At 35.9% G+C, this 23,033-nt stretch overlaps 2 protein-coding genes across 2 annotated transcripts; one reads left to right on the top strand and one right to left on the bottom strand.

Annotated features, from left to right (window-relative positions):
* Positions 1 to 4,173: 4,173 nt before the first annotated feature.
* LOC132294148 (mitotic checkpoint protein BUB3.1) lies at positions 4,174 to 10,727 on the top strand. Its single transcript, XM_059791901.1, has 9 exons — positions 4,174 to 4,503; positions 4,630 to 4,760; positions 7,524 to 7,606; positions 8,001 to 8,267; positions 8,749 to 8,824; positions 9,419 to 9,499; positions 10,029 to 10,107; positions 10,200 to 10,300; positions 10,385 to 10,727. Exons 1-9 carry the CDS (start codon positions 4,387 to 4,389, stop codon positions 10,470 to 10,472), a joined length of 1,023 nt encoding a protein of 340 aa, XP_059647884.1. The 5' UTR covers positions 4,174 to 4,386; the 3' UTR covers positions 10,473 to 10,727.
* Positions 10,728 to 11,865: 1,138 nt separating this feature from the next.
* LOC132294147 (ATP-dependent Clp protease proteolytic subunit-related protein 1, chloroplastic) lies at positions 11,866 to 21,337 on the bottom strand. The gene is made up of 9 exons (XM_059791900.1): positions 20,964 to 21,337; positions 14,835 to 14,950; positions 14,481 to 14,684; positions 14,262 to 14,366; positions 14,044 to 14,106; positions 13,683 to 13,794; positions 12,578 to 12,639; positions 12,336 to 12,518; positions 11,866 to 12,251 (listed from the first exon to the last, which is right to left on the bottom strand). The coding sequence occupies exons 1-9, from the start codon at positions 21,196 to 21,198 to the stop codon at positions 12,165 to 12,167; spliced, it is 1,167 nt and encodes a 388-aa protein (XP_059647883.1). The 5' UTR covers positions 21,199 to 21,337; the 3' UTR covers positions 11,866 to 12,164.
* Positions 21,338 to 23,033: the final 1,696 nt, after the last annotated feature.

The following is a 23,033-nucleotide window of genomic DNA, read 5'->3' as shown; positions in this document are numbered from 1 at the left end:
TAAGTGAAGCTCAAACTCTATGAATGAAATGAATGAGAGGAGATGATATAAGTGAAGAATGTAAACTCTTATAATCTCTCAAGTGTATAATAGAACAAAAACTCTATGAAGATTAAAGCAAGAGCAAAAGCCCTTTGAGTGCTTAATTAAATCTCTCAAGATAGATAAGAGTGAATGAGAGAGATGAAGAGAAGATTTGAGAACAAAAACTCTCTTTAATGCAATATGAAGTCTTTCAAATGATGTCTCTTAGTTATTAAGACATTCCCCACTCTATTTATAGAGTTTCCAAGCTCAATATAGCTGTTGGGAGTGGAATGCACGAGGGTCAAAAAGAAAATAGCCGTTGCAGTTTGAAATTTGCAGATCTGCGACCAAACCGGTCGACATGTGGCTAAACCGGTTAACATCTTGGCTTGAACCGGTTGATGTATTTTGCGAACCAGTCGACATCTACTGAGCTCCATTTGGACATTTGCTATTGCCTAGATACCGGTCGACATGTGTGTCAAATCGGTTGACATGTGTGAGTTTCAGCTTGGATTTTTGCCACTGCCTAGATACCAGTCGACATGTGTATCAAACCAGTCGACATGTGTATTAACAGTTTTGACAGACAGCTTATGCATAAGACTTTCAGTACAGGACATCTGCATACAGCTTATTTCCATTGAAAACATTTAAGTAAATGGGCATATAATTTATATGTCCATTTACTTTAAGTTTACAATGTAAATAAGGAAGTACCCCCATTTGGATTCAATAAAAAATACTAGAAAATTGAAATCCAACTAAATCAAAATATAGAAATTCAGTTTTAGTACAAATTTGGATTTCCGATAGTTTTGGTAAAATTGAATCCTTATATAGACCAATGTAGACTTCGTCAAAAACTATAATAAAATCAATTTAGGCTAGTTTAAGTATAAAGAGTTATTACCGGGAAAAATTAATTTGAAATAATCATTATTTCAAAAATCCATTTTTCACACTTAGCCAAAAACACAGTTCTTCATGACGTGCATTCTGGGGTCCTAATGTCCTTTACCAAGTCATTGAAATGAAGGCTTTATAAACGAGCAAATATGTTCTAAGCCTTAGCATTTACTTTCTAGAGACTAAAGTGAATCATGTAATTGATGTGCATGGTCTTAACATTTCTAGCACAAGTGATGAGTTCTTTCAAAGCTTAAGGAAGCTTGAACTAACTCATTCTTTAGCAATAACTTCATGTGTCTATTGTATATATGAAGTGCATAGTCTATTGCTAATGGTAATAGGAACTTATAAATGATGTAATGACATGCATGGTTCTATAGAGATGAGCTTCAAATAGATTCATAAATACTTTGACATTTAATCATAAACACTCACCATGCTATCTACCCCTTTCTTCAGGCTTTGTCCATGATCTTTAGGCTTTGAGGTATCCTTACTTTCATCCTTTCTTTGAGGTGCTTTCTTTCTCGTTGTAGTTCAAACTATCGTTGGATGGACTTTGCATTTGGCTTCTTGCAACTTCAACTCTTCTTTGTATCCATTTCTTTCATTGATGTGATCTTGAATAATGGAATACTTGAAATGATCTTTATAGCTTCATTGAGGTCATTCTTTGAATGTGAAAAATCTATATAACACTCAATGTAAACATTAGTCCTTAAACACCATTAATGGTTTGTTATCATCAAAACAACTAGATTGTCCTTGGATGAAATCCTTAAGGTCAACACACACAAATAACTTATTTGTCCATAATTCGAAAGTTTTAAATATAACTATTAAAACTTATTCTTCTTCCTTTTAAATTTTTATTCGTTTAAAAATAGTGGAGGGAATGAGAGAATACAAATGTACTATTACAGAAATTTTAAATTAAATATAATCCTAAGCCTTGTATAAAAAAGATAATTTTTTTTTAACCTAATGTTATCAATCTATTATGTATTATCAAATAAAAATATATATATTTATGAGTAATGATAGTTACACCGAAGGCCATGCATCAAATTGTTGAATAGAATGATATGGCAGTCTAGCTGGTAGAGAACGTGATTTAACGTGATTTTTTACTAATCTAATTATTCACTTTTTCAGTTCACCATCCTATGCCTAACTTCAGAAACCTCTCTGTCGTCTTCAATTTTCAGACGAAGTTTCTCTCATCATCCTCAATTTCTCACTTTTTTTTTTTTTTTTTTTTTTTTTTTTTTCTTCCGATTCAACGTGATCTGTAACAATTCCAATTGTTTTGACAATCTATAACGAGTTTTTGATGATTTGCAACTTTTTGACGATTTGAAATTATTGAGTACCTCTCTCTCTCTTTATATATATATATATATATATATATATATATATATGTATATATAGATGGAATTGTTTTGATCAGCACTAGTCGTCTGAATGAATCTCTATTAAATGGATTGACATTGGTGTTGAACTCTTAAAAAAAATTTGCAGTAACATATACATATACAGGTAGATTGATATATATATATATATTTGGTTAAAAGAGGTACTCTGCAAATCGTCAAAAACTTATTGTAAATCGTCAAAACATTTGGAGTTATTGCATATCGCGTTTAATAAGAGGATAAGAGGAAAAAAAACACACGATATTCGTTTGAGAAATTAAGGACGACGGAAAAGTTTATGAAATTAGTGATGGGATGGTGAACAATAATTACATTAGTAAAAAATCACGTTTCTCTGTTAGCTAGACTGTTACATCATTCTGCTTAACAAATCGGTGCATAACTTCGGTGTAAGTATCATTATTTTATATTTATTTGGGCTATATCACTATGTGTCACCATTTCATTAGTTAATGACCACATCATTAAGATGAATATTAATTTAAAATCAAAAGTAAAGGTGGAAAGGCCTTTAAAACTGTAATAAGGGCAAGTATGGTAAAATGGCTGAAGTCATTAAAAAAAAGAGGGTCATTGCTTATCGCATGAAGGGGCAAAGACAAAGTGTTAGGATGAAGTTAACTTAATTTTTTGAATGTTAAAAGTATAGTTTGTAATTAGGCCTGTACTCTGGTGGAACGAGTGAAATTTTCATTTAGAATTCGATAAAAAGACAAGTTAGACATTTGGATGTGAGAGAAATGATTATATGATTTTATTAATGGGGCAGTGGCTTAACGGTATCAGTCTCTTATTTTTCAAAGAGAGGTCAGGAGTTTAAGTCTCAGAAAAGACATGTGTATGTGAGTTGGTAACTAAGAAAAAAAAGAAATTATTATATGATTTCGACCAATTACTATGTGACACGTTAGCAAAAATCTAATTAAAACTTACACATTTTTGACGTATTTATTGATGTGTCACATGATAATTGGTGCGACACCATATAATATTTTTCTAGATTTGGATACGCATACTTTTATCATATTTTTTACTTATGTATATAGTTAATGATAGGGGTGAGTAAATAATACGTGAATTATCGAATATGACCCAATCCGAATGAATTAAATTGGATTGCTACACTTACGAATCAGTGGCGGATTTAAAAAAATCGAATTCGCACCTCACGTATGGAATCATGGATAGGACTGTTAAAAATCCGATCAGATCCGTGAAATATATATATATATATATATATATATATATATATATATAACATATTAATTAATTTAATTAGTTGATGATCATATAATGGACTCTAACGATGTATTAGTTAATGATCATTTAAATATATAAATTAATAGTGATAAATTTAAATTTTATTTATTGAGTTATGGTTAAATCTGTCCCCGATACATTGGGAGCGAATTAAAAAAAATCGAATCTGCAGCTCACGAATCGGTGGCGGATTAAAAAAAAAATCGAATCCGCAAATTAATAATTGATAGATCGCCATTGTTTTTCATTTATCTATTTTTTTGAAAAAAAATCTAATTTTTTTTAAAAGATCAATAGTAAATTAATTTTTTTAATTAATTTGTTAAGAACGCATCAAATTAAAATTAATGCCTAATTTAATTATATCCACCACACTAGTTAATGATCCATAATGATCGGGCACCATATATTCATGTCGATCACCAACCCATCAAAACATCGGGACACTGACGTAATAGGAAAAAGATAATCCAGGCATCATTTTCACTTTACATAAACAACCAAATGTATAATATGTACCACGGTCCACAAGATTTCATTGCCCCTCATTTGAATTTGAAAATTTGCATACGAAAAGGTAGTCGGACACCTTCGTCCCTCTGTGCCTCTTTTAAAAACCACTGGATTCAACTCCTCCTGTATTTCAAACCTATCTTCCCCCTATCTCTTATTCGCATTCATTGTGTGAGAACCAGGGCCACTATAACCTTTTTATCTCTAAAACCCTAGCTTGCACTAAAACGACAAGATCATGACCACGGTGCCACAGGTCGCCGGACGAGAGCTCTCGAATCCGCCGTCCGACGGCATATCGAACCTTCGCTTCTCTAATCACAGTGATCACCTGCTTGTTTCCTCTTGGGACAAAGTAATTTTCAGCTCCTATTTCTCAAGACCTAAGTTTAGTGCGATAGGTTTACTTTTTTTTTTTTTTTTTCTTCTTTTCTTTTCTAGATCTTAATTTGAACTCATCATGATGGTGTGATTTTGTCAGACTGTTCGATTGTACGATGCGAGTGCCGATCTCTTGAGAGGAGAGTTCATGCATGGAGGTCCTGTCCTCGATTGTTGCTTCCATGACGATTCGTCTGGCTTCAGTGCCAGTGCGGATAATACTGTGCGGAGGTAAGAGCAATTTGTGCCTTATTTCCCTTTTTCTTTTAAAAAATCTCTGGATTTCATATATATATTTTTTGATTTACCTCCAGTCGTAGCACCCAAAAAGAAAAGCATTTTATATTGAACCTTAATAGAATTTGCTGGAACTGTCACAAATCTTCAGTTTTTTATTTTATTCTTTTAATAAAATGAGGATATAATGATCAATTTGTTTTGATAGCTTATTGTGTGGTCATTTAGGTTTCTTTCTTTGAAAATTCCAAATTCATTAGATATAATAAGTACTTGTCATAGTTTTCTGCTGTGCTGCATGTGCATGAGTGAAGAATCTGTTTGATTAGCTTATGATTGCAGTAACTTTGTGCAAAAAAATTCTCTTTACTGCAAGTTTATTTATTGTAGCTGTGCATATAGAAAGTATTTTTGATTTGCAAGTTTGTAGTAGCATAATTAGCATTAAGCCGTCTTTAAACTTGGGATTTGCAAAAAATGTGATGCTCCATAATAGGTACGCAACTTTTAGTGTGGAAGATCACTTGTTTGCAAGAGATAGTTTCATGTTTTCATTTGCAGTAGCTGATGACTTCTATTTTTTACTCATTTCATGTTATTTTGTTAAAATTATTGCCTAGAGTGGATGTGATGTTCACACATTTCATAGGGTGTTTGTCATCACTACCGGTCTATATACTTAATTTAGCCTGCTTAAAAGTGATCTCACTATTTTAATTTTACTTTTTTTTTTTAAATTCTTTTGGGTTTAAATTAAATATCAGATAAGAATACTTGCCTTAATTAGGATTTTAAAGGCTCTGATGTTAGAGAATGCAAAGGCCCCAAACTTGACCTAGAGGAGGTATGAATAGGTCTTGAGATCTATTGAACTATTATTAACAGAAATTTAAAATTTGAAGTAACTTTCAAAACTTAACTAACATTCCTAGAGGAGGTATGAATAGGTCTTGAGATCTATTGAACTATTATTAACAGAAATTTAAAATTTGAAGTAACTTTCAAAGCTTAACTAACATTCATGCATGTAAAAATAAACATGGTGCATAATTTTAAGCATAAAAACATCAACAAACAAACACTAACTTTAACTTGGAAAATCCCATAAGGGAAAAACCAAAAATGTTAGTCCAGACCGATCAAATTTATTGTATGAAGAAATGTTTACAATTAGGTAATCATACTCGACAGCTAGAATCCCTTAGTTGAATCTGATCTAGACTCACGCCAGACGTTCTCCTCGAGAGCCCTGCTGCTGCCAGGCTGGAAAGCTCCACCAACAAAGTCTGAGTCGAGAAGCATGCCCTCGCCTAAAGTCATTCCTATAAAAGTAATGGAAAATTCTCGTCATAAAGTTCATTTAGAAAAGGAAGCCCCATGGGCTCGAAAGCATTAGCTAGTTAGTAATGCTCGGCCTATTAACAAATCCACTCTCACGTGATCAGATTTTCAAGTCGTGTTGCCTCACAATGTTGGTACATGCTCTAGGTATGCTTGAAGATGCTAGGTCTAGTTCTCTGAAAGCATTAGGTCTTTTTATAGATCCTGGAGGCTGAAAGAGATTGGGGTTGTCGAGAGTTTTAAACCTATTTGCAAATTCTTCATTCATAAAATTTGAGCGATTGAAAGCTAATTTAATCAATCGAACCGTTTGGTGGGCTTCGAGCAATCATTGATTGAACTCCGTTGTCTTGGCTCAATTAGAATTTTTATAATAGAAACAAACCATTCTAAAACAGGTTTTTATTGATCAAAACGTGCAACTTGAAAATTTTAATATGTCTAATGATATGAATGAATCCATATGAAACTTAGTTTTGGTGATTGCATAATTTGAGAGTTGAATTTACCTTTTTGCCCTTGTTGAAAGCTTTGAATATACAGTTTTGTCCTTGGACAAATTAACTTCTCTATACTTTTGAACCCAAAATCAATAGCTAAAAAACAGAACATACAGACTATTGTTTTGTATAAAATTTGTCAATCTCAGTCCTGTTGAACTAACAAGGATCTTATATATAAACAGTAGATTCTAATATTTCAACCCCCCCACCAACCAAAAAAAAAAGGGAAGAAATTTTCGGAAGAGACTTGAACTGAAGATTGAATTAATTGGGTTAACACTTGTATGAATGCATCATCACTGTCCCGCACCACCTTATCTTTCTCGTTATATGTAACACTTAAACGAGAAAGGTATGAATTTCTGCTAATAGTTGTTTGCTCTCTGTTTGACCTTCTTGGTTTACTATCAACTTGTTTTCATGGAATTCGCCAGAATATAAGCTTAAAATTTCTACTCTAGGAAACCAATATGTAGTTGGGGAAATTGTATTGATCTGCTAACTGTGGTTTTACAGACTGAAAACGTAATGATTACATATTCGAATTTCACTATTGTCTCTTCTCATCTATGGTCTCAGTTTCACTAATGTGCGTCGCATGCCTTTTATTTTGATGTCCCAACATCTTGCTTGTCGGAAGCTTCAGTGGTTCCTTAAAATACTTGGGGAAACAGTCTACTCTACATTCTTCCTGGGGTTCTGACTCATTGTTTTATTAAGAACACTCCAACTTTAAATACATGATCCTTATGTACTGGTCTGACTGTGCTTCTGTTTTTTTCTTATTGTTTTGATTTATAGAAGATGGTGATTGCTTTGTTTATATTTTCCCGACTGTGTATGTGATGTCAATAAACATATTTAACTTTATTGTTTCATCAAGCTTAAGCAGTTGATGCTGTTAAATTTTCAGGCTTGTTTTCAGCGTAGGCAAGGAGGATATTTTGGGGAAGCATGATGCACCTGTGCGCTGTATTGAGTACTCATATGCAACAGGTTGGTTTTGGTGGTTGCTGCATTATTACCTTTCTTATTAACTTAATGTTCACAATGGTATGAGATGACTTTGACCACCTGGTGCTTTCGCTGAACGGCTAAGCACTTTATCATGTTCATGTCAGTTGTTGGAGAGTTATGGGAGCATTAGTTTCTTTTATAATTTTGAAGTACTTCAATAGTGAAGAAAAAAAAAAAAAAAAGGAGGAGCAAGAATAAGTATAGTCTCATATTCTTATTTTTCATTAATCTTATCATAGTAACACTACTGTTAACTTAAGTCAGTAATACCACTTGATGTCACATATGCATGGAATCTCATTGATGATGTTGTTTGTTATATTTCTAAAAGATTTCATTTGATAACATATATTTCATCTGTTTGTGATATTAGGGCAAGTGATCACTGGTAGTTGGGACAAAACACTAAAGTGTTGGGACCCTAGAGGCACAAGTGGACAAGAGCGCACTCTTGTTGGGACGTATGCGCAGCCCGAGCGTGTCTATTCTCTATCTCTTGTTGGCAATCGTTTAGTAGTAGCAACTGCTGGAAGGCATGTAAATGTTTATGATTTGAGGAATATGGCTCAACCCGAGCAGCGGAGGGAATCATCATTGAAATATCAGACTAGATGCGTACGCTGTTATCCCAATGGAACAGGTATCTATCTGAATGTCTCAAGGTTTGGAAAGCTACCTTACAACTGTTGGTAACTCTCAGCATCTTTCCATGGGTAGAATCATGTGACATTAGCTAAGCCCTTTTTGTCTCCCAGACAAAAAAATTTATTCAATTTTGCAGCTAAATCACTACGGTGTCACTTCTCTACCATAATTGTAGGGCTTTTTTTTTTTTTTTCCCATACTAGAAATATAAATTCTGGAACCTTCTCAATAAAGTTTAAACTTTCACAGATCTTTTCAGTTTTATTCACTTAAGACGTGAACATTAATACTACGTATGTGACACAATGTTTATGGAGAGACAGAGGGGACAGGTGCCACAGTTCAGATTATTAATCAAAAGGAAAAATAGTCAAGTATGGTAACATTGCAATGAAGCATCTAGCTAATGTAGTCTGAAGAAATTTGTTTATGTAATGCATTCTTGCTCTGATTTTAATAAAGACTGTTATGTGCAGGTTATGCTCTTAGTTCTGTGGAAGGTCGGGTTGCCATGGAATTCTTTGATCCTTCTGAGTCTGGTCAATCCAAAAAGTATGTATTTCTTTGCACTGTGACTTAACACATAGTGACTTTTTTGTTTTAACTTTTTCTTATCGCTTTTCGGAGCTCTCATTTCAACATTCTCTATTATTATTATTATTATTATTATTTTTTCCTCTTTCTTTTTAACTTTGCTAGATAGCTGCACTGAGTTTCTGAGATACTTCCTTAGGCTGCATGATAGAATGAGATTTTGCTTCTTTTATATTGTTGATGTATGTTTGCATTGATTAAATTAAAGATGCAAATTTTAAGTCTTCCCTCTGTAAGAACTCTTCTTCTCTCTCTCAAACAAAAGGAATTATGTATATAGCACATCCTTGTATGCTGCACTCCTGTCATTCAATAGAAGAGATGTGGTGTTTCCTGACTTGTCACAAGTTTTTGCCTGTGAAACCACAGCAGCACTCTTCTGACTGTGATGTGATAAGATGCAATTTATTACTAGATGACTGTGAAGGAGGGAAATCTCTCTCTTGTTAGGGGACTATAGCACGAAAATGCAGGCATGCCTATATTTCATCGCTATGGTGCACCTTTTTTTTATCAATTATTTTGCTACTTGATGGTTTTGGGCTTCTGCAGGTATGCATTCAAGTGTCATCGGAAATCGGAAGCCGGAAGGGACATCGTCTATCCTGTAAATGCTATTGCATATCATCCTATGTAAGTTCTCTCAAAATTTCTCTCTTAGTGGAGGGACTATAAGGTTAAGCATTACTTTATTGTTTAGTGACAGAATCCTGCATTGAAGGGTTGATCTTCATGATCAAAATAGTAGCCTTACCGTATAAAAAATAGTTTGGGTTTAAGGCTTTGTAGAGTTGAATCACGAAGGATCATTTTGGTCATTGTGCTCTTCTGAGTGTGACCTGTTCGAGATCCCTCAGTGTATCATATGTTTAGAAAGATGAGTTCATGGATCTGTTGATGCAAAATTCAAAAATGTTTCCCTGTGATAAAGTGATGCTCTTGTACTCTTATTTCATGCTGGAGTTATGCAGGGTCTTCCCTCTATTGGTGATTTTAGAACTACACTATATATCTTTTCTTTTTTTTTTTCTTTTCCTTTTTCTGGTTTATACTACCATAATACAGTATTGAGTTGATGTTTCTGTATAAGAACAGTTATTATGGTAATTACCTTTTGTGCTACTTTTATATTTGTTATCTGTACTAACAAATTGAACTGCAGCTATGGTACATTTGCAACCGGTGGTTGTGATGGTTATGTGAACATGTGGGATGGGAACAACAAAAAGAGGCTGTATCAGGTAATATATTAAATAATCATTCTGACATTATATTTCATTCGTGGTGGGTAACGATTTTCTAATTCTTTTTCTCCCCAAAATTCAACAAGCAGTACTCGAAATACCCAACTAGCATTGCAGCCTTATCATTCAGCAGAGATGGCCGACTTCTTGCTGTTGCGTCCAGCTATACATTTGAGGAGGGTGATAAGCGGTGAGAATCTCTCTCTCTCTATGGCATCCAGTTATGTTTTATTGCGTGTGGTTAACTTCTACTTGTTGCCTGTTCATTTTGCAGACACGAACCAGATGCCATTTTCATTAGAAGCGTAAATGAAGTTGAAGTTAAGCCAAAACCAAAAGCATACGCCAATCCTACTACATAAATGGAAACTGCAACTAAATCTGCTGCCAGTCTTAATATGTGGCATTTTCATATCCTAGATTCCCCCTTATTATGTATGAAGGGATTAGTTAATCGTTGCTCATTGATTGGAATTTTCTTCCCATATTTTGGCCTTCTCGATAGACTTTGTCACCATGTCTGTACATACTCTGTGTTGGATGGCTCGTCAAATCCAGTTACTGACTGAAGTTGATAGCATTCCTTAAATTGACATTCTATACTAGTGTTTGTGTCAGATGCATTGTCTTCCAATTGGTTCACTTTGAATAGTTGAAATCAATGCCGACTAAACCATATAGGCGAGTTTACCATTTAGGAATTATTTGAAATATAAATTTGGTTGGAGATGGGAGGTTCTAATCAGCTTGCTAATATATTTTGAGAGGGTTCATTGCACAAACATGGCATCAAAATGCATATTAAAGATGTGGGTTAGTGTCCTCCGTGCTTCATGGTGCTTAGGCTGACGGTCCAACCCAAAAGGCGTAGTCCATTTGGCCTTATGCTGATAAGCTGGTTATAGCCTCAGTGGCACTTGCCAAAAAACTGATATTTGGATGCAATATATATATATATATATATATATATATAAATATTTGACCTTTTTAGGTTTTTGGTTGTGCAAAATTTAAGTAAATGTATTGAGGATATGTTCGGTAGCATGGAATTAGATTCTTGGAATTAAAATTTAATTAGATTCTTGGAATTAAAATTTTGTAAATTTTTTTAAAAAATTTGATTCAATTTTCTTAATTATTTTTTTCAAATTCTATCAACTCTAATTTCATATAACCAAATACACAAAAATATTTTATTAAAACTAAACAAAAATAACTAAGAAATTTTTTTTCAAGACCTTGGTCAAACACCAAGTTATAAATAAATATATATATATTACCGAAAAAGATTTTATATAGAAAATATTTTCCAACGAAACAAACAAGCAACTCATTTGCAACTGCAGAATTAATTTTACGACCACTTAATGAGAACAACCCCAGGTAGTTTTGTCTGAGGTAAATTACCATAATATTGAGGTCCAAAACCTAGCCTGGACTTTTGCCATGACAGTGAAGTCTCACCGGTTTTAGTGTTGTCATCTTTTTTTTTTTTTTTGATAAGTCGTTTTATTAGTGTTATCTTTACCCCAGTAAGCCAGGATTTCAATCTAAAAGGGACGTTTCTGTAGCACAAGGGCACGATGGGATGGTTCGTGGTGCTTCCCGTGGCAGTCAAATCATATATGGAAAACCATTGGTTCACATGAAATCATTGGACTGGTACTTTTCAGTTTTTCCCTGTATCAGATTGAGGCTTCCTCGAAAAACATTCTGTTCTAGTTCATTAATCGTCGTATATATTGTATGCTATAATTTTGAAAAATCATAAAACTAACTGGTGCTTAAGGTTGTGTTTCATTACAATGAACATTTCACGAGGAGCAGATCCAGATCGATATCCTTTTCCCATCTTACCCATGTATACAACATACATATAAGAGAACTAACGGATCTCACATATTGGAGGCTAGCTCTATCTGTATCACAACTACAGTATTCAACAAAAGCCCCAAATGTAATAGCTCCTCCATTGTGCAAGTCGCAGAGGACGAGACAGGATCACATTAAACCTGTGGTTTTGGGATATTCACGATGCATAAAAGGCTTTATGATTACCTAAATCCAGAGGGAGCTGCTTGCAGACCAGCTCCTGGTCCTCTCCTTGTGGATTTTGATTGGGCAAGCATCTCGTCATAATTCTGATCAGCGAACTTAATATTAGAATGGACATGGAGGAAGATTATGAAACACTATACCGAGGCAGAATTTAATAAGAAATCTACCCGTTTCTCAAATGCAGAATCCCTTGAGCTAATTATCTTGTCTCCAATGCCATAGTCAATGGCCTCCTGTGCTTGGAAATACTTGGGGCGCTGGATGTCTTTCTCGAGTTCTTCCTTTGGCTTTCCAATTCCCTTTGCCAACAGCTCGAGGTAATACTCGGTGTTTGCATCTAGTTCTTTGGCCTGATGAAAATGCGGTTAGAAAGTGGAGGGGGGAGGGAGGCAAGGGGAGAAGAGAGTACCTTAATCCACATATCTATAACAGCCCCACTTGATCTGTTGACCTTCGGCAGATACAATTTTGCTGCAAATCAAATAAATATGGTGAAAAAGAGGTATAAAAGACTACTACGAAGCTTTGGATTTCATACAACTCCAAAAGACATTATTATTATTCCATCATTAGAAGGGGAAGTATGGGATTAAGAGGTTCTATTCTTATCACTCTGATACGAGCGCGCGCGCACACCCGAGGGTGGGATGCCACTATAAAAGCTGAATCAAAAAGGGGCAGGGAAAAAAAAAAAAACAACCTATTATAGACAATTGGATAATATAAGAGGCTTCATGGGGGTTTTTGAACAAAAAATGAAAATTAAACTCTTAACCCAATAGCTCCGTTTATAAACACCTAAACAGTTTGCGAAGGCCACATACATAATTGAAGAAAATAGCAAAAACAGACACATTAACAACAGTTAAATTGGAAGCTTGCTTGCTCAGCATCCAAGCGAAGGTTTCCACTGCAACACCTTGAGAATATCCTACTCCCCAAGTCTGCCCTACTTCTCTATTTAGTAGAATAATATTCAAAATTTCAATTCAAGAGTAATTTTGCAGAGATATCTGTCATACCTAACATAACGAGTCATAATTTCATATCTGCAGCTATGTTATAAAAAAATAGATTTTTATTGCATAACACAATAGATAAACTAATACAACTATCCACCTTTAGAAGGAAAATAATCCCCACCCTGAATTGTAGGGAGACTTGAAATACAACTACTCAAATTCAAACTACTAAGACCTAATATGGCAAGCATATAGCAACTTTAAAGACATGGTAGACGGAAGGATAAAATTAGGACCCAGGAGACACTTTCAAGGAAGCTTTCCACCACAGTACTACCTCTCATACACAAATATATTAAGAATTATACTTGTAAATGGATCAGTCTGCCGGTTCCCTATTTAATGGGTGATCCACTAATCATGAGTTGGTGCACCACATATAGATATAATGAAGCAGAAAGCAACACTGTTTTGATATCTTATACTGGTGATTATAAATAATATTAGGAAACAGAAATCATGCTTATGTTTCACAGAGAAATTGAGTCATACTGGAAGAATTTGGCTGTAAAGCACGGTAACCCTTGGCTCCAAGTGATAGAAGCATAGCTGCTTGACCATACGCCATGCCACAGTTCACCGTATAGACATCGGACTTGCAGTACTTTAGGCAAATCATAAAACAGAATTCAAAGGTCAAATTAGAAGGCTAAATGGATAAATTAAATAAGATAAACTAATAAAAGACATTATAAATACATTTGCACTATGTCCTTTTATATTCTAAGAAATATAGACTAAACAATGAAGGTATCTCATCCTTCCCCTTCTCTTGTATCCAATTGAAAAAAAATTAACATGCTTCATGAACTACTATGAACATTTTACTTGGTTTGAATTATAATGTGCTTACAGCCATGGTGTCGGCAATGGCATACGCCTCAGTTTCAGATCCAACAGTCTCCATCTTCTCATTCTAGGCAAATGCATCACAGAAACACGTCAATATTGGTAAGCAAACGTCAAAAGGACGTACTTCAACCAACCCATGAGGAGTTTGGAGTCTTTTGATGAATAGGTGGTGTGAAATAGAAAAACAGTAGGACAAACAGCATTATATCAAACATTAACCTGCGTTCCAGATGAATTTATGTATAGATATATAGGCTTTGATGGGTTATCATAGTCCAACCACATGAACTGAGCAACAAGCAGCTCAGTTACTGCTGGTACAATCTGCAGCAATCAGACAGGTAAGACATTAGATGGTGCAGTTCAAGGACAGCGCAGTAGCAGAAGGTTTATTTAGGCAAGGTATGACAAGAGTAGTAGAGTGGACTGGTGGCTTACTGGCATTCCCAGATAGCAAATTCTAGCATCTAAAAGCAAAGATGGCAAATCAGGAGGAGCAGTTCTGGGTCTTCCATACCCTCTGGCTCCTCCTCGGTACATGCTCACACTCATGCTATACTTTGAAGGACCCCTATCATTCGTGCCCGATAGACTCCACATTCCTCCATGATCCAAATAATTGCTGGCAGATGAGATGCTTTCCTGTCAAATACTCTAGGTATAAGTATACAACGACTAACAATAAGATTTAGGTTTTATTTTGTTGAAAATCAAGAAGCAATAACAAAAGGATTTTCATGATGCAATCGTTTAACAGTAAAAGATATGAAGCAGCATATATAAAGAGGACACCTCTGTGACTCTTTCTGACTGTCGACGGGCAGGATTATCTTCTGTCATGAACATGTCCATCTGTGAAGGAGTAAGGCCATAAAGATATTGAGGGGCATTCTTGAAATTGTCCAACACTACAACAGAGAATATGGGTAAGATATAAGAACCAAGACATTCTTGATTTTGAATGTAACTTGAATTCAAAAGTAATTGAATTTCATGATGTAATCAGACATGATATTGAAACTTCAGTGTCTTCCAAGTTCTCGTTCACAATGCAGCTTCATTTCTTGAAAATTTTATAATAGATAAAATACACCACAACAATGTTCTAAATGTAGAAGGGGACGAAACAACACTAACTAAAATCGAGGTAGATATGGAATATAGGAATTACTATCTAAATGCGGAAAGAAGATTTAGAATCACAAAAACATTCAGCGTTCATTTGGATAAATGGATGAAATTGAAATGAACCGATTTGAGTTTACAAAGGTTGGCTATTTAAATTGGATTCCGAAATCTGAAGTGATGGCGACATTCATTGCATTTTGGATCCTTGTCGGTGTGGATTTCAAATAACTCCTCACACCTTGTTGCTTGGAATCCTCTCAAATTCACAAGCTATATTTATCACATAATTGAACCTAAATCCATTTAGTTTAAATCCTTCAATCCAAATGGAACCTAAAGATTATATAACTTTAAAATAGGTCTGCAAATGAACCAAGAAATAAGTTAATCACTAGGGCTCAGCTTGTCCGAAAGCTTTCTTGAATTTATTCATCTACCTTAAATAGCTAAGCTTGAACCTAACTTTTAAGCTCAATTAGACAAGCCAAGCTTCAGCAAGACTTCATTATTGTTATTTTTTTCAGGGCCAACAACAAAACCATATTAATCAGAAATAGAGCAATCCAAACAGATAAAATCCCAGAGCCATTGCGGCCATGAACTACAGACTATCACCACATCTATGTTTCAGAAAGACTGTGCTCGGCTCATTTAGACACAAAAGCATATTAGTCCAACCATGCTCCTCATAATCTGAATATAAAAATATACACGGTAAAATTATATATTTGAGGAAATATATATGTTGGGACAGGAAAACTAATTTTAAATACAATAATATAAGTTATAACAACTATCTCCATCTATAATCGATAGTTATATAACATAATATATTAGCTCTTTTTGTAAGTGAAAAATAGTTTGTTATGGAACGTTGAAAGACAAAAAGAGGAGAGAGAAAGGAAGAAAGGAGTTAAGATGATCGATCTTCTTTCACCCTCTCTCCGGTGCCACAACTTTTATCGCTCTCCTCAATGATTTTTCCTTTTTATTTTGTTCCCTTTTGGCTTGTGTTAAGGTGCTCATCTCATATTTAGTTCTTATCCGTGGATGAGTTTTCATGTTGAAGATCTGTAGATATATGTTTGGGTATGAGGGTTTGATTTCCCTTCCCTGTTTCCCTTGCTTGGTGTCTCAGCTGATGCGCAGATGCTCCTACTTGAGTCCAAACTCTGAACAACACCTAAATTTAAACAGATCAAGCCTGAAAAGCTCAACAATCAGCTCAGCTCATTTGCAGCCCAATTCTCAAATAGCTTTAAACAGGTGTTTAATTTGTGAATTTATGAGTAAATTTTTCTGGTTCAGATCTGTTTTGTCAGGTTTTTGCCATATTAAAACTTTAATAGACTGCAAACTCTTATTTATTCATTCCACCTATTCAGTGTTAACCAAAAAATTCTAAAATTTCACATAAAATTTTGACCAAAGTGTAATTCACCAGAGAATAATATTCAAACTATTTAGTATAAACTTGCCTTATAATTCAACAAGGGCATCTAGTGCGAGTCCAAAATTTCCAGACATTACCATAAAGTCATTGAAAACTAAAGCATGCTTTAGATATCCATTCCAAAAACAAATTGAAGAGTCAAGTAGTCGCACCAATCATATATATAACATATACACTTCAATAGGTCTTCTACAGGACCATCCAAAGTACTAAGTAATAGTTTTATGCATCTTTTATACACTGAAATTTTAGAGATATAGGTTCATACCATTCAAGTCACTCACAAATTCTGCAAAGGATATGTAAACATTCTATTGTGTCTGAATTTTAAAAGAAAGATTGAAGGAATAATAGTCCAAAGACTAGCAATTTCCCAAACTAAACAAATTTAAGCACGTAGGCGGCATTGAATAAGGCTAAAACAATGCGAGTTATACCCTTAATTGTAATTTAGAAATACAAGCCAAGTCAAGTCACTCTCCAAGTAGCACAGACACTTTGGCTAAGGATCCATGTCCCTATCAAACACATTTTGGATACCTACATACTTTTTGTGTTACTTCTACATGAGTCCACACACTCCTTCAATCATGTATACTCAGCCGAAACAAAATAGAAACACAATAAATGTGCAGAATCAAAGAGTATAAAAGAATAGGGCCACTTTTAATAATTAAAAAAGAAGTAAATTATGCTACCACAACAAGAGCTTGGTTTTAACTCTTGTAAATGCAAGAAAATCTATCCCTCAATTTTGACAGAGTTTCAGTACATTTCACAATAATCTCCCCCTCCTTTACTTCCTTCACCGCCTATTTATAGGCAATTACAGGTGCTGCTGGACTATCAACTTTGGGCCTTCTTTCCAATGGGCTTGGCCTTCTTCGGTGGATCCTCCGAGCTCGGCCCATTCCATGGTTCTCCTGTATGGGCTGAATTTCAATTGTTTACCCCGATGCCACATTCGCGGACTATAACCGGCCCATATTACTTATTGTATCCTCAACTGCCCCCATAATTACTCCCTAATAAATTAGGGGGTAATTATTAGAGGCTGCTAATCATGACTTGATGGCTCGAGAAGATCGCATGGACAAATGGACGGTCAGATTTAGGAGTTGGTGCTTCGAGATTCAAAAAACTCCTCGCTTTCCTGACTCCTTGGCCTTCGGGCCCACCTTGTCTTTATAAGCCTCATAGATGTTCCATCGATTCTCTTTACCGTCTTCATCTTGCTTCACTGTTGTTCAAATCTTGTCCTGTCTCTTTTGAATTGAATCTACTCCGACGATCTTTTGCAAAAGCCTCCTTTTCCGGTGATCTCGCAGTGCTCTTCGCGGTGTCCAATCTTTCGAGGTTAGTTTTGCTTCTTTCTCCTCCTTTAGGGATTTGTTGTTCTTCCTCAGAATCTTTGTTCGTTTTCATCATGACTATAGATTTAAGTGTTCTTCGTATGAGACTCAACCTTCCGGATGACATTCAAATTAGGGCTTGCCCTAAAGATGTGAACATCAGGACTGGTGCTGGCCTTCTTCCCGACGAGGTCTTGTTTTCCAACCTTTAATTAAATCTCGTTAGGTTCCCTCTGCATCCCTTCTTCAGTTACGTTTTTAATAAACTGAAACTTTCCCCTTTGCAAGTAAACCCAAATTTCCTTAGGGTTTTTTCTGTTATGTTGCTTCTGAACCGTGACAGAAGTCTTGATCTTGACCTCATAGATCTTCTCCTCTGTTACAAAGTTAGCAAAATCCGAACTGATGAGCCGTTCTACCATTTCTACCCCATTGAGAAGAGGTCCATATGCAAAGATAAGATCAAATCTGAGAAGGGTTGGAGGAAAAACATAATTGGGATTAGGGGAGCCTGGTTTTCTCCAACCGCAAAGGACTTCCCTATCCCGAGCGCTTTTGGCGAGTACTCTGTCTCTTCGTATAAAAAATACAAAACCCATAAGAGTGATTGTCCTTGCGAGATTTGCGTTCCTCGCTTTTGTACTTTCTTATGCCGTTCCTTAAGCATTCCTTGTGATGATTTGAGCTACGGTGTTTGCAGGGATAAGGATAACTATTTGAAGAAGTACGTTCTGAACAACATTCCCTCTTGCTCGAAACTCCTTACCTCAGACAACCTTCTTGCTCTCTCAGCCCTCGGCAAGACAATGAGTCAACTCCAGATCCCTTCCTTCGGCAGGAAGAAAACTGCCCCCAAGACCGTTGTTGCCCCTGCGGCAACTTCTTCTCAAGTTTCAGTATCTTCTTCTGCCACTATTTCTGATACCACTCCTTCCACCGATCCGATCGTGATGACTACCGATCCGGTCTCCAACACTACGCCTGTCAATCCAAACGTGACCCCTTCTGTCAGCAACCTTCCCAGCTCTGATACTGCTACCGCTCGGGAAAAGGCGAGAGGAAAAAGGCCTCAGCCTGATAGTGCTCTCAACCTTGATGACGTTTCTCTGTCACAGAGGGTTAGGCCCTCTGGGCTAAGTGTGTCCGTGCACCCTCTGACTAGGCCTCCTACCCTCTCTGGGCCTATCTCTGTCAATGCCTATGCCTCTGTATCGGCACCATGGAACCCCTGCTTTGTTCGAACGGACGGGTCGTCCGTAAAGCCGGATAAGACCATGTTCAAGGATGGTCAGACCGCTATAGCGTACTACAGGAGCATGTGGACTCCTAAGGATATTGAAGTAGCCAAGGGTCCGTCCCAGAAAGAAGTGTTCAGCCGGTTCCCCTTATCTGCCATGGAGGTAACCTTTGCCCCTTAGTCAATGAATCTTTACATAGTCTTTACATTTGATTACTTCTGATCACCTGCTCGGCTTAATTAGTTGTCATGTATATCTTTGAAGACCCTATTTGGGATGATGGCCATGCAGAAACAAGTTAAGTTGGGAAACGCCAAGGCTCGTAAACTCTCTGACAACCTTGGTGCAGCTAACAAGGAGAACCATGCCTTAGTTTCTCAGAATGCCGAGCTGAAGGGTCAGCTTAACAAAGCTGAGAAAGAGAGGGACGCTCTGAAAAAGGAGACAGACTCCCTTTAGGACGAAAAGGACGCTCTGCAACTTGAGAAGAGTGTCTGACATACCAAGCGAGAATCTCTTAAGGCTGAGAAGGAAGAACTTCAGCGCCTTTTGAGTGATGAGCAATCCGCTCGGATGGCCTTTGAGAGAAGAGCTCTAGACGAGCGTGATGCGTTACTCAGTACCATCAGCAAGGTAAATGGTGGTATGTTGGCTCTACACACTCGGTTTTCCAGGGTTGGGGCTCTCAGATATGCTCAGGGGTTCCGAGAGGGTTATACCGATCGTGTTCCAGCTGAAGATCAGACCGGTTCTACCCCTGATGAGGTTGACAAAGAGCTGGAGATTGATCCTCCGGGTGTTTATGTCGACCCAGACTCCATCCCTGCTGAGGGCATATTTGGAGTTGGTATGACAAGGTTTTTAACTTTTCCTAGGTGTTGGCACAAGTAGGCCACGTATAGTCCATGCTTTTAACATAAACAAGTTAGCCTTGACTCGCTATGTGGTATTATGAGAAGCTGCTATTCACATTCGGAAATCCAAGATATCCTATTGGAGTGGCTCCCCTATATAAGACCTATAGCATCATCATCATTTATTCATAGCATGCTTCAATATCTAAGTACCACTCATTAATACCTTTCCTACCAATCAGGGCTATTAATTTATACCTTGAACAATTAGCATCTTCAAAGTACTAAATTTCTCAGATATCATAAGGCACTCTTGCAGCTAGTTTTCCATCAAATTTGATATTATAACCGCTGCATTTTTGTGTCAAGTTTCCCGAGGCAAAATACATACTTCACTTGCCTCCAAGATATTGTCAGAACCCTAAAATTGGTGACTCTCTCTGATTTTGAGACTAAATATAGTTTATGCCCATATAATCCATCAATCATATTGTTTCGCTCATAAGAAATCTAACTTTTGTGTTCAATAATTTATTGTCAAGGGTGATATAGCCATGTAAGTATTTACTGCTTGCACTCCAACAATCAGCCAGGACTATTTTGCCAACGCCCTTTATTCAACACCGTACTTTGCTCAGAAATTAACACTATTTTTGTTCTACACAACATAACTTATTAATACATATATATATACATCTGCATATGCGTATTTATCAATACGAATAAAGTAAACCCTAGGAATTATTTATAGCATTATAGAAATGAATTTGGTTGCTACATCGTCACAATCAATTCCAACAACGAAGAAGTAAAGCAATACAGAAATTTCAAAATAGCAAGAAATGACTAATACAGCAAGCATAATATTGAAACACGAGAAAAGGTGCGGAACTTACATCCATCTTTTAGGTTTTCTTCTCTGAATTGCTTCGGAATGTGATCGAGAGACTTCGCCGAAATCGGAGACCTATAACACAGTCTCCTAACAGTGTTTGTTCTTGTCTTGGAAGAGGAGACACAGAACTTCGTACCGTGAATGAAAGAGGACTGTGGGAGACCAATACCAGAACCTAGTTCGCGATTGTCGATGGCTGGAGAAGAGAGAGGAGAGAGAAATACAGAAGTCGCCATGGATGATTCGGCTTTCTCTCTCTAAAACTCAGATTATTGTGCTCAATCACCGGTCTCACACTGTAAGGCTTATACAGGATTTGCGTGTGTGAAGAAGAACGATGATGGAGAAAGGTTGGAGTTTATATTTTGGGTGTTTCGGTGTTGCTGAGCAGCATTGCGATTTTTTAACTCCCCAATCCATCGTGATTTGTGGATCTTTCGTGATGCTTGATATGGGCCGTGTGTCGTGAAGTCCAGTCCATCAAACCACCGAATCATTTAATGTGGGTCGAAGGGTTTGCGCGTTACAAACTGGGCTTGAGATCTTCAAAGCCCGTTGCCTTTACAAATTTGAATTCTCATCAAATTGGACTATTATGTTTATAATTAGGATTGAACGTCAATTAAAGAGTTTCAATCCGAACTGAATTTGGATTGGGTTCAAATTAAGAATTGAATAACCTAAACCTAATATGAATTTATATATTAATAGTCGTAATTTTATTTTTTTAATTTCTTTTAATCTTGATTTTTTTGTATTTAAACATGTGGATAATTAACTCTTGAATACTTGTTTAAACTTTTTATAATGTGGTAATCCAATGAGATCAATCAGATTTTCAGCCTAACATTTCAAACTTGAGCACAAAATATTTATTTAAAAATTCGAGTACGAGTTGGGTAATGTTGGAAAGCTCGTAACGAGTTGGACTTGAATTTAAGATTTTATATCTTGGATTGATCTTTCAATTGATTCGGTCGCACCTTTATTTCATCAATTTGACTTGAAAATTTAATTTTTTTTCACATTTTCTAATCGCCTGGTCCCAAAAACATCTATATAACTTTTCAATTTATTGCCATAAGATATTATTATATTCTTTCTTAATGTGAGTTACAACTTACAATTATCCATACCGTGCGTCCATCTACTCTAAATCAACCCCGTTTGTATGGACCAAGGCAATGATGAGGATGCACTATATAAATATGCCAACTATATACACACTGAGATTAATCTTTTAAATGGTCCCTAACACTCAAAATTTCTGTTTTTACACCTCAAATTTTGAATATATATACACGTATATCTATAAGGTAGGTAGAGGATGACTTTGTACCTGTGTATGGAAAGAGCAATACTAATAGCATAAGTGAATATGTAAGGCATGATTTCACTAAGCTACTAACAGTTCCTTCAATGGTCCACACTGAGATTAATCTTGTAAATGGTCCTTAACACTCAAAGTTTCTGTTTTACACCTAAAATTTTGAATGTGTGTGTGTGTGTGTGTGTGTGTGTGTGTGTGTGTGTGAGGTAGGTAGAGGATGACTTTGTACTTGTGTATAGAAAGAGCAATACTAATAGCATAAGTGAATATGTAAGGCATGACTTCACTAAGCTACTAGCAGTTTCTTAAACTTGTTTCACACAGTGTGCGAAACTTTGACGCTGCACCTTATTAGAAATAAAAAATACAAAGAATTCCAAATTTACATTTCTTTAAAATAATAATCCGTTGAGCGCAAGCCTCGGAGAGCATTTGGTTACATGATCAAATTGGATGTTCACACTATTAAATTATAGAAAAAAATTCATTGAAATTAAATTTCGTTGACATTTATTTGGTTGAACTTGAACTAATAAATTAGTAGCGTTCACACTGCAGAGGATGAAGAATTTTGTAGTTTAGTTTGAAGGGGAACCTCTAACGTGGTTACGTGAACATTAATTACTTGTATAGTTTATAGAACAAGTAATTAAATCAAATGAAGTTAAGTATGTGTAGCTATAAAAATAAAAATAATAAAAATAAAAAAATTCAGTAAGTGTTAGTCTAGTTAATTAGGAT

This window comes from Cornus florida, unplaced genomic scaffold (genome assembly GCF_030987335.1).
Source record: "Cornus florida cultivar Cherokee Brave unplaced genomic scaffold, ASM3098733v1 CherokeeBrave_3.0.0_Hap2_Chr02, whole genome shotgun sequence".
Taxonomy (NCBI): Eukaryota; Viridiplantae; Streptophyta; class Magnoliopsida; order Cornales; family Cornaceae; genus Cornus; species Cornus florida.
This window is presented reverse-complemented; position numbering and strand designations above follow the sequence as displayed.